Consider the following 13,113-nt stretch of genomic DNA (forward strand, 5'->3'; position numbering starts at 1 on the left):
CAGCCCCAGCTGCAGCAGTACCACCACCACCCCACCCCAGCCACATGCACATGCATGCATTGTCAAGGACTTAGACGACTGAGTCGACACGGGGGAGACCACCGACCACTGGATGGAATCTCTTGCCTATATCCAAACAGTCATGGGATTTTCTTTCTTTAGAAGATACGGACAAGAATTGTCACATACCTATAATCGCGCAAGGTGGTCTGTAGGATTCTCCTCTTCAAGTGATCACAAAATGATGGACACTGTTAAATCCACTGTATGTATAGCCTGCCCTCAAACCCGATTTTTCTTTTCCTAGTATTTGGTCATGTCACAAAGTACATCCGTTAGCTACTGAATGTAAACGCATGCCTCCAAACGTTTCTCGGATTTTCTCTGCACTCCCAAGTAGTCAAAAAAATATAAAGCCGGCTATTTCAATTTTGTCTCTACTAGTATTTTGTCTCCTCACAAAAAGATGGCACACTCGTACACGCACATGACCTCTAGTCAGTGGCTGTAATTCACGCATCTTGGACCGTCAGCTAGGACAGGTCAACTTTTTTCCCCCATCGGGAAGAGAATTCCACCTTTTTCATCTCCCATATCTTCCAAGATGTTTAATAAATCCTGAATAACGTTTTTGTCAAATCACCTGAAATTGTGTAACTCAAAATTATGCCAAGGCTCACCACGCAGAACCATGTATTTGGCCTTGTCTTTTCATATATGGTCGTCAACTTCAAGACCCATAAAGCTCGTTTATTGGCCGAGGGCATTATTTCTGAACTAGTAAATGACTTGGAAATCTGCATCTTGTATGTAGCACTATTTAAAATTCTATACACTTTAAATTCGAACACCAGTTGATTCTATAAGTTTGCAATTTTACAATTCTAGGCTCATCAGAAAGTGTAACTGTCTTGCACTGTTGGCAGTGTGCTTGTGCTTCAGACTAATTACTTCAACAGACAATGATATTGTGTTCTTAAAATACGTATCTTTCTCGTGTAGGTATTATCGAAGGGACAAGTGCTTGCTGCTGGAAAGCAAAACAAAACCAGTTTCACTCTCACCCCAGAAAACTCCTGGACTCCTAAAGCGACCGTCAATGTTTACTACATTCACAACAACGGCAAAGTGATAATTGACAGCAGAACATTTTCCATAAAGCAAGCCTTTGGAAACAAGGTATGTATGCATTAACTAGACTTGTTTGCGTTCATCCCTTAGGGTATTTCAATCTCTTTCCAGCGTGTTAACAAATTTACTATTTCCTGTCTTATTTTAAACAATTGAATCTTTGGAATGCCACTGGTATCAGAGGCCCAGCAAATGCCTTTACCAAACCAGGTTCAACGCTGAAGTAGTTTGCATGACCTGTTGTCTATCAGAGGTTGAAACTGTTGGCATGACTTCATCGCTCTAGTAAATTCATGGACCGATCTATTTACTTCAAGCAAAACGAATAGAAGGGTTTCACTTCAAGGTCTTAGATACTCTATGGAAGAGGACCTTCACTTATGAGAGGCACTGCATGGGGTTTACATTGTTACCTTCCAAGCCCTCCTTTGTGACTTTACCCATGCTTCCAAGCTGTAATAAGTGTTGGTACCCGTCAATGTGCCCTTCATGTCCTCTATGCACCACTATCTGTTGATGTCCTTTTGGAAGTAAGCACAGAAGCGATTTATCAATTTTGTTTATGCAATTGTGATTAGTTCAAATGTAAAACCGCAATTCAGTGTATCTGTAGAGGATTGTGATTTTCAGCCAAAACATAGTTGCAACACCATAGAATCTTGCTGATTTTCTTACATTTTCTGCAAAATGCAGAGGGAAATACCAGAACCTACCCCCTCTATTTTGTGAGAACAAACGCAGTAAAAATAGTGCAGACAAAATTCTGCTGTGAAAACATTAGATGGGAACGATTTTTAGCCAAACGTGGTAGTTCAAAGGCCAACAAGGGATCTAAAGTGATTGCTTTTCCTTAGTAGCCTTAATAACTCCAGTGGATAATGTGGATAAGTGTTAATGGAACAATGTCATGGGGAAAGCTTTTGAGGTGAGGGTTTTCCTACTAGCCTCCCAAGTATACTTGTATATTTCCAATACCTGCAGCAGAGTCGGAATGGATTGTAAAGGTGTCTAATCTGACAACATTGAAACAGCTAGAGTGCTTGCACAGGGATGCATTTTAGCACCATGCCTATTTAATATCTACGTGTCATAGGCGAGCACCTAAAGATCGCCTCCTTGGTCTGCTCTTCGAGTAAACCACGTTTGAACTGGTTCGCATATATGCTGAGGATTTCCTCTTATTAGATCACACCCAAAATGGCCTGCAGATGCTACTGGGGCCATTGAAAGGATACACCATAATTGAATTATTTACAAATCAATAAAAACAAAACTAAAGTGACCAACAAATACCAGGAAAACATTGGCTTCTGCTGGTCCCTGAATAAAGTTACTCTTGAAGTCACTGAACTTTTTATTTCTTGGTATTCTAATAATACACAGTCCTAATAAAATAGCTTTAAATGTTTACCGGTGGGCACACATTGAAATCTCACTCCAGAAGATGAAGAAATTGCAGGTTAAAATTGGAAGATTCTCTATTGCTCATTAAATATTGCAATGGTAAGGCAATACCCAAGCTAATCTACGGTATGGAAACCATCTTCTAGTTTGATTGGGATGGACTGGATTGAAGCCCGATTGTGGAGTGCTATGGTTGCCCAACAGCTCGATGCTGAATTGAAAAGGTTTGAATGCTCGCTGGAACTTTTAGTACAGTCGCCTAGTAAAGTTAAGAGGCGACTTTAAATCATGGAGAAGGGAAGTGTTGCTGTGCCAGGGGTTTACAGCTGAAATGGGGGTCATTTGATTCCCAAAGATTCCCTAGGTAGCTCAATGTTTAAGCAGTAAATGCTGCAGGGATTTATTTTGAGAAAATAAATCCTCTTGACCCAATATGTAAGATACCAAAAGGAAGCAAGTATCGAGTTTTTTAATGTATGTAAAGCAATCAACAAGTAATGAATCGACAGGGAAAAAACAGTGAAGAAACAACAATAAAAACATATAAGTCTCAAACCATATAAAACAAATTGGTGTGGTGTGACGCACACCAAAACTTAATCTGTTATTTCATCACAGAAAAAGATGCATTTAAGTCAAAGCGGTGGTGTCCAAAAGGCGACAGATATGCAGAAAAGAAAAAAGTAAAGGAGTGATAGGTTGAAAAAGTATAACCGGAAATGCAGTTTAGTGATAGCGGCAGAGTGGTAGGACCTGGATGCGTCTGCCTGTCCTGCCACGGTCTCGGGGAAAGATTTCCAAGACCAACAACCTTTTGTTGTGCTGCTCTAGTCAGGGAGTGTGTCCTTAATATTCCCAGTATGGAGGTCTGGAAGGGTTAAATCAAACAGAAAAAATCCTGATAATACTGTTCAGGTATGTCGTCTGTTACCATGGTTTGCGACTTTGGCACTCTGATTGGATTAAAACTCATGAGATGCAATATGCAAATATAAATCGCATCAGGACTTGGCTAAAGCGGATACAAAGAAGGGGTTTTTACAATTGTAGCCAAGCAAATTCCCAAACGTAAATTGGAGATAGCCATTCGTCTCAGGTCTAACCTAATACTAACAATAGACCTCTTAAGCATCAGATGGCAGTCTTAGTCTCCAATGTTCTTTCTGTGAGCAATTGTCTGTTGTAGAGTACCTAATGCATATACTTTGGGACTGCGCTATGCTTGCTGTCCAGTGCCACTTGATCCTTGCGATGTTTCTACAAGACTTGATACTACTTGATAGTGCATTCTTTTGGCTACTTTTTTTTTTGGCACATCAATATCATTAATGATTGCAGTTTTTAATATGTCTTGGATTGATCGATTTATAAATATGCTTTTAAATCTGCTGGAAACCTTTGAACTTAGTACCAAATAATTTGGACTAGTTTAAGGAAATCTTGTATTGCCTTTTGTCATTAGAAGTCATTAGAAGTGTTCGGATGAAATAGTTCTTTAATGTGTAATGAATAATTATGTGGACGATTATTCTTTTTGTATGTGACTTGTGAAACGTTTAAATAAAACCATAACACAAAACAAAGTGAAAACTTTGAAACTCCGCGCATACCTGAGAAATTGTTGACACAAGCTACCTTGTGCTATTAGTCCATTCGTCCTTTTGGATACCAAGTTCTAGAATGGTCATATTTTTCAGACAATTGAGTTGATTAGAGCTGATTTTAAATTGGTGTCATTTTAAGCAAACGCACATCTCGTGATTTATGATGGAAGCCTGTGGGCCTTTGTTTCTCCTTCAGGAAGTTTTTTGCTTGCCGGAAGGCTTATAGTGCATAAATGTATCGAGCAATAATGCTGCATTCTGTGGGCTTTGGCATGTGGTAATGGACGAAGGAGGGAATTTCTACTTTTGGAACATTCGACGCGATGATGGTACAATGTCAAACTAGAAGAAATATTGGAATGTTGTGAGGGCTGTACCATGAACTGTGGCACCAAAGTTGATAAAGGTTTAGAGTCCCATAACTCCTGGTACGGCCCATGGGCGGGGTCTATACATATTATTTTGAGTACTTGTGATAAAAAAAGGGGGTGGAAATGGGGCTTGGCTGGGAGGAATTTGCTTGGGGTGGTTGCAGGGGCTGTTTCCAAATACCATGTTGGGCTGCATCTGCGGCCTGGCAAAGAATCTATGTGACAGAGGTAGAAAGGGTCCGATTCAAGACCGGGCCACATCTTCCAGGTGCAGCAAGAGAAAAATCGGTGCTGTGGGTTGGAGTCAAGGGTGCAAGTTGCGCCTGCCAGGAGTGATCCGGGCTAAAGGTAACAAGTGGCATGGGAGGGTTTTGTTCTCTGGCTACGTTTTGTCTAGCGTGGCCAGGGTTAAGAAGGAGCGATGTCAGCATATGGGCTCACAGCAGTGCTCAAGCATTGTGTTAGCCCTGGTCAGAGAGCTCTCTCAGCAGCGATGACCTCGGCGTCATGCATAACTTCCCTCCTTGATCTGTCTGCGGTCTGAGATTTGCAAGCTGTACAGTATTGTATAGCCCAACGTTAAGAGCAAAGGGGAGTAAAGGTGCTTCAATGGCCTGCATTGTAATCCATATTAGTTTGATTTCCATGCAGGCGAGGTGCAAATAATGTCTCTTGTTGAGCAGGCTCACCGGGATTCAATTTTAAGGCACAAGAACTTCCTGAGTTATCAGATCTTGTGGCCTGTTGAAAAAAAGCCACGTCTACCTTTTTAAAAGTACTTGGCGTCTATTTGTTATAATTATTGCGAGAATCAATGTCACTCGCCAGCCCAGGTTGATCGGGCATCAATTGTGTATTTAGACTGCAATCTTTAAGACCTTTAGTCCCCATAATGCTTGGTTCGCACATAGGTCACGGACAGTACGAGACGGTGAGGAACTAGTATTGGAAACCTGGGAATGGCAGACGAGGTAAAGTGGTGGTGCGCGGAAGGCCCATGCGCAAGATTGTGGGTGTGCCTGAGGAGGCAACGATTATGAAGGAGGGTCTGTACGTGGAGCACGCCTGTTAATTTGGGGAGCCAGAGAGGATCATAGAAACTGAAAAGTATTGCCATTATATTGTGCCTTTCTCCCTTAACAGCGGACTATCGAAACCCTCTACTTGAGGTCAGGTAAAGGCACTGAACACGGTATCATGGGAAATACGGGGGAAACACCCCTTCAGTACTTGTGTAAGACACTCCTGCCTTACAGAGAAAAGATTTGCAAGTATAGCATAGAATGGTCCAACCGTACCCAGGGGAAGTTGACTAAATCTTGGCCACCGTGCAGAGGTTTCTCCAAAGACGTGCATCAATCACTACTGACGAATATACAGGGTAACTATAAGGGGAAGAAGTTAAAACGCATGGCCATATTAGAGTTGTCGCATGTTCCAGGAGGGCGAGGGGATGCCTCAAGGCATCAGTGGATGCTGAGCCAGCGAGAGGTGAAGGAGCAATCCCTCTGCACCCCCATGATCCTCCAAGTGTAGCTTCTGATGACGCAGATGATTAGCAAGGGATGTACCCAATGCAAGAATTAAGGGCAGCAGAGGGGTAATCAAATCTGACCTGTAAGCCACCTCCATACACTAAGGACAAGCTGATAGGTGCAGGACAGCAGGCTATCGAGCGAGAGGCAACCAGCGAGGCACAGGCGAGAAGCAGTAAATGTGCAGAGATAATGGATGTGGAGGACAAGAGGATGAGGAAGAGGAGAAACTCGAAGGATTACAGGGAGCAGAGAAGAAAAGAGATTGGAGAGAGGATAGTGAACAAAGGAAGGAGGAAGAGAGGGAGCGTACAGAAAGGGAACGAGGGGATCGAAAGAGACCTCCAGGGAAGAAAGGGAGCTGAGCAAAGGTAGCGGGATAGAAGGACGAGGGAAGTGGAAGAGATTGAACAGCAAAGTGCAGTAGCAGAGCGAGAAAACAGCAAGTTAGCGGAATGGGAACAAAGGAAGTTAAAGCTGGGTAGGCTGGCAAGAGAGTGAACAGTAAAGACCCAAGGAGCCCTAGACTGGGGAAGGAACAGACTTGAAGAGGACAGATGAACGTAACCAGACAGCACAAGCTTTCAAAGCGGCACAATGGACCATGGAAGGAGCAGGTCTGGTGGTCCTGGGGAGGAGGAAGCAGGTATGACTTTTGGGAGATAGACCTCGGCAAGGCCCAACACAGACTCAACATCGAGGAGGCAGAGTTTTACAAATGATTTTTGTAGTAACATGGACACAGAATCTGATAATGAGGAAGAATACAGTGAGGACAAGAGGGGGGGAGCAGTCCCAATCCCAGTCGACAGGGACAAACGAGCAAGTGGCATGGCAGTTTAGGACGCACACACAGGGAGAAGGAGGGGGCAGCACGAATGAGCACACATGACTGACAACAGACTTCAACACCAAATAGGACACCGCCACATATATCGATACACTTGGAGACCTCCCAGGATGAAGGTAAGGGGAGACAGCAATAGCTTTTTCAAGGAGGCCGATGGCAAGGAAGTAAGACAGCAAGAGAGACTACCCCTAATAGAGCCAATAGATGCATGCGCAGGCATTGAGAGAGAGGGGGGACCAACAAGTCAGGCTGACTAGGATGCATGAGGAGGAGGAGGAGGAGGCATTCACACAGATGCCCTTACTAGAGAGAAGAGGGTTACAACCTCAGTATGCAACATGGAAGCACACGGACAAGGAGAATGTGAAGTGTAGGTTGCCCTAGCTGAGTGCGGGGGCTGGGAAATGGATCTATGAGATGGAGAAGATGACAGCAGGACATAGATTAGCTGTGACATGAGGGACATTTAGTATTGATCTTGGACGCAGCTGATGTATGGAAAAGGGCGTGGTTCCTGGGGGTGACAGAAAACACAGCAGTATGGCGAGCATTGAGGACACAATATCCAGACATGTCAGACATTGGAGCGATTACGTCACAGAAGATGAGGGAAGACTAAGATCATGCGCAGTACATTCAGGAGATTCAAGAGCTCTGGCACCTTGAAACTCGAGAGCCGTGGGACAAAACAGTAGCAATATTATATCACATATTGTTACAAGGGCTACCAGAACCTGTTCAGAAGAGTTTAAGGAAACTGGTAGGGATGGAAGCAAGAGGCTGGCCTGAAAATCCAACTCCTGATCGGAAGATGGATGAAGCAAAATTAGTGCAGAGAAAACTATCAAAGTATGCAATGGAAGGGGCGGTTATAACAAGCCCCACCCTACAGGCATAGCAGCCACAATCACAGCAGTTTACATTGCCCGTGGGAGGGAGGGTTCATGGGCGGGGTGGACCACAGCAAGGGTTCAGAGGAATGGGTGGCCCAACAGAGAGGCTGTGGCTTTGGACCACAGATACATCGCAACCAACAGGGCTATCCAGGGGGGTTTAGAGTATATGGCCAGCAGATGCAGCAGAACCCAGGACATTTTTTTTGGGGGGAGGGGTTTCCGATGGCAAGGGAGGGAGCCACCACAGTGTTGGACATGTGGGCAGACAGAATACATTTCGAGAGTGTATAGGTACAGGAGGATGCAGCAAGAATGGGGAGGCAGGGCCAACAGCCCTACCCAGAGGATCAGGACGATTATTATGCACAATGTCAACGACCGATGCAGGGCACCCATCAACAAGTGCCACAAGCACAAGTCCCACCGACAAATGCAGATGCCAGTACCACACTATGCACTAGCACTGCAGATTTGAGGGAACACACAGCAATTAGCGCAGAGACACAACAATGACGCACCAACACACGTGGATACAGTGGCAACCGTTCCAGTCAGGCAGCTGAGAGGAGTTGCCATAGTGGGGAACAACCCCTTTACAGGGAATGGGATGTCGCAGTACCCTTAATAGGATAGCCCACAGACAAACTTGATGTGTGCCATCTTGTCGATCACACCCAACCCTGCAGAGAAACCTTGCATAGGGGGGGCGATCGGTGACACAACTTTTTCCTTTTTGTTGACACAGGGGCGACAATAGTCCTTAGATTGTACATTATTATGTACTCTAAAACGCATAGTAAAGGATGTCATTTACATGAGTCGCATTAAAACTGAAAATATATTTTCTCTTCACAGACTATCTGACTTGGAAGTACATGTTAAGGAATCTAGTCTTTAAGCTTTGTAGCCAAGAGAATTACTATTTTAAGGATAGCTGGGCTCTTGGGTTAACATATTATAGGTGCTTGGGCCTTAAAACATAAATCATATGATTTTAATACACATACTGTGACCTTCGGTGTTCCTTGGAAGTAAATTCTCTAAAACATTTAGGGCCTGTCTTTTAGATGGGACATAATTCCCGTTTGGTTCTCATCCTTGTCCTTCTGAACAGTCAGAGTGTCTGTCTGAAAGAAAATGTATGATCTACCGCATTGATTTTACAGGTGAAATCAGGCCTCAAATTATTGCAGTCCAAGTTACTTTTATAATATTTGCACTGTTATTGGGCATGCACATTTTTTCATCCTTCTCTCCAAAGTTCTTTATAGACCACAAAACACTATTCAACACCCATTCCTCCTTCATAGGATTCAGTGCAAGTCATTAAATAGGTTGACTGCTGCCTCACAAACCAATATCAGATCTTCCAAACTTGCACTTACAGATCCCAGGAATGCCCGCTAACATCTGCAGTCAAACAAGCCTCCATCTGTTCTGGTCATCTACAACCTTTATATTATGACACTGAGAAGAACCCTTGGCCAAATTAGACCTTACAATACAGTGATATGCTTGACACCCAGATCTACCCGAAGGTCAAATTGCTCAATGACATTCACCAATTTAAACACTGCTTGGTTGACAAGTGCCTACCTGAATCTCAACCCTACCAAAGCAGAGTTCATCCACTAGGCAGCCCCCAAACACATCCAAGTGCAAAACTGGCTGACACTGATGGATCTAGGCCTTCTCCCTAAACCTGCCACTAGTGTAAATTCCCTCCCTCATCATAAGTTCTCTCCTTCAAAGCACACTGTGGCATGAAGACACAAACCGCATGGTACTGGATCACTCCTGTGCTGAATCAACGCCTTCATCCATGCCCTCATGCTCTCCAAACCTTGATGGTGGCAAAGCCTTCCTGGCAAGTGTTCAAACCACTACATTGGTCTCTCTGAAAGCTGTTCGCCATGCTTAATCGCAGGACTGAAGACATTCTGTTTTTTTATACTCAGGGATTTTCCATTGTTACCCATGCAAGCTTGCATCACCTTTAAGACCTTTTACATCACCTACAAAGTTCTAATGGCCATAACACCATCATACTTGGCTGTAAGAATCGCTATTTCAGGATGTCCGTGCAGTGCCAGGAGCCAAGATAGTACCATACTAGAATCCAAGAAGTGCAAGAAGACCTGAAAACAAGCAGCCTCCTGCTATGCTCCCATGCTCTAGAACAACCTTCCTGCTAACATCAGGTTGGTTCCCTGCGAACTACGATTCAGAAAAGACCTTACGATCCAGCTCTTCAAGGAACACTTTACTGACAAATAACCATAGACTGACCAGGATAAATCTGCCCTTCCATATTACACTTCTTTTGTCAGCACTCTATAAATCGCCTACTTACAAACATAGATTTTGTTTCTTGGCTCTTAGATTTGCAACATTCACATCTGATATGTGAATTATATAAAATATGCACAAATATTTGATCAAGGATAAGTTTTATGGTTTTGGCCCAGTTTCATTTACTTTGTGATAGAGCACTGTAATCCAAATGGAATACAAATTATTGCCCTGCTCCTCAAGGCTAACCCTTCCTGCACCCCCACTGTCTCTGCACATTGTAAAGTACATAGCTCCCAGAGTTGCTCTACATCTAACTTTGTTCTTCAACTCCTATCTTGACAATGCTGCTTTTTCCTCATCCTATAAGACAGCTACTGCCATCCCTGTCCTTGCAAAACTTGGTCTTGAGCCTAAGTGTCATGCCAACTTTCACCCTCTCTTTTACCACACTTTTCTAAAATCCTATGATAACCTCCAGGACCCTCTTAAATCTGGCTTCTGACCTCTGCATTTTGCTGAAACAGCTCTCAATGTCAGCAACTGCATCTCTTCTTCTCGGTTTTCATCTATTCTTCTCGACCTCTCTGCTGCCTTCGATACTGTCCACCATTCTTACTATACACCTTCATTCTCTCCTTGGAAAGAGATTGAGGCCCTTGCTTGGTTTGCTTCATACCTTGCCGCCAGACGCTTTCAGGTGTCCTCAAACAGCTTCATCTCCCCACTCTCCTCACCTTATGTTTGGAGTTCCCGATGGGTCTGTCCTTGGTCCACTTCCCTTCAATATCAATACTTCAGCTCTTGGTACCCTGTTCTCCTCTTGGTCTTCTCCAATGAACTCTTCTCTGACTTGGATGTTCTTCTCATTTCACTCCTTATCCGACAAGCTGTTGACAACTTCATAAAAATATTGGATGGCATCTCACTCGCTCATGCTCAACTTCACGAAGACCGACATGCTCTACTTCTTGGCCAAACAGGCTATCTCTTCCTTTTCTCTTCTCTCTACCTTCATTCCACTTGTAACCTTGCAGTCGCCTTCGACCCATCAACAACTTCTTGCTCTTCAGCTCCAAAGCTGCTACTCCAGCGAGACTCTACCTCCTTAATATCAGAAAAATGTGTCATCTTCCTTTCAATACTGCTAATCTCCTCCGTCCTTTCTGACGAATGTGCCAGTCTCCTTCCCAACTATGCTTTCACTGCTTGACAAAGTCTTCAACTTTGCAGTCCAAACACTTTTAAACCGGTCTCAATTTACCTCTACCACCTCTGTTCCCAGATTGGCTGGCCATCTGTGAAACAGTGGGCTAAGTATACATTTCTTCTCTGCTTCAAAACTATCCATGGACTCGCCCCACCCTACCTATCTGCTCACTTCACTACCTACTCTCCTCGTACGTTAAGATCACACTCCCCTCCTTGCCACCACTCAGGAGCCCTGTGCTCCCTCGAGTTTCCACTCGCTCTTCTCCCTCTATGTCGTACTCCAACTCTACCATTACTTAAATCCAACCTCAAAGTATTCCTTTCGGAAGAACCTGTTTCTTGGCACTCTACGTTACTGCATTACCCTGTTTTTCCTCTATCCCTACCCTTTGTGGACAATCAAACAGCACTATTCCATCACTCAATGCATTATCCCGTTCCTTGGTCATTCTGTCCTGTTTCCACCTTCCCCTGCAACATCTTTTCGTCACATTCTCTCACCCCATTGTAAATGATCCATATCGTCTGCTCTTATCAATGGTAAATTTTGTTAGCGTTTTGCCCTGTGATTTTTAATATGAATTAAATACAAAATTGAATATTTATTCTTGCATTTTTAAGTGTAGAATGATATACAAATTATGCCCTTATTTCAGCAAAATCAATATAGTCCATGTATTTTTCAGATAAATCCCCACAGTTAATGGCGAAGCATGGAAATTTGACCCAGTGCATGGGATTCATCCAGCAACCGGACTGCACTCTTTTAGATATACAAACTATGAAAACCGAGATACAAGTGCTCCAGGGAACAAGCAAAGGTCTTCCTACACCTGGCAAGAAGCTGTCTCAGCAATACAGAGACTAGATGCTCTTACCAGAGTGGCTTTAGTACAGCAGATGGCAAGTTCATTGCCCTCCTAGGAAGCCTCTACTTCCTTTGGAATGTCATAGTGGGCATCATTTGAACACTCACCAAGGCATACTTGTACCAAACTTTGAGAAAGCTGCTGAAAATATTCCACAATTAACTGTTTAGCTAGACACACTATCAGCATTTCAGACTGGAATGCTAACATTTTATATACAGATGAGAACTGAATTTGCCTGCACAACCAATAAGGGAAGCATTTTATGAAACTACATATATACTATTTAGTGTATTAAGTAAATATTTTTGATAACCATTGACTTGAGTTACGGATGTGACCTCTTGGTTAATCCATGGGGTTTTGAATGTTTTGGTACCTTAACACAGCTTGCTTTGTAAAGCACTACAATACTGGGAACCCTTCATTGGGTAGAACAATACTGGATAAAGGCTGTGTCTGAAATAATCTACACACATGCCTGTGTGATGCAAAGGGAATCCACTGTTAACCAGTACCCACTAAACTATTTTCACACCCGTTGTCAGTACAGAAAAAGTAGACGACCCTCGATCGTAAGGCAATGTAATTTGTTGGACGAAGACCAACTGCCTCATGTGTTTAGTATTAGAAATATGTAGCCATAAGCTTGACTAAAGCGCGGCCGTTTTAAAGGTGACAAATCGCCATTTTGTTTTCTCCAACGTTTGCTTTTTGCCTTCTGTTAAAACTGCTTTGCTGAAATATTATTCTGCTCCACTAGTGCATAACGCAAGGCCGCGAGAGACCTGTTGAAACCTAACGCAGCAACCCAGACAGAAATGCCCGGTCTCCTCCCTCACATATCCTTGGAAGTAAGCAGCAAGGCATTCTAATCAGTACAACAGGTGCCAGCTAGTCTCGGAAACACAGTAGAAATGCTAGAAGCGAACATTAAATGACTTGAATT

At 43.5% G+C, this 13,113-nt stretch overlaps 1 protein-coding gene across 1 annotated transcript in view; it reads left to right on the plus strand.

The window, feature by feature from the left end:
• Window positions 1-13,113, plus strand: part of LOC138453422 (CD109 antigen-like) — an 812,557-nt gene that overhangs the window by 356,356 nt on the left and 443,088 nt on the right. Inside the window, exon 14 of the mRNA XM_069606255.1 lies at window positions 1,003-1,179. Coding sequence (XP_069462356.1) covers window positions 1,003-1,179 — 177 coding nt within the window. The remainder of the gene's footprint in view (window positions 1-1,002; window positions 1,180-13,113) is intronic.

This window comes from Ambystoma mexicanum, chromosome 4p (genome assembly GCF_040938575.1).
Source record: "Ambystoma mexicanum isolate Mex_15411 chromosome 4p, UKY_AmexF1_1, whole genome shotgun sequence".
Classification (NCBI taxonomy): domain Eukaryota; kingdom Metazoa; phylum Chordata; class Amphibia; order Caudata; family Ambystomatidae; genus Ambystoma; species Ambystoma mexicanum.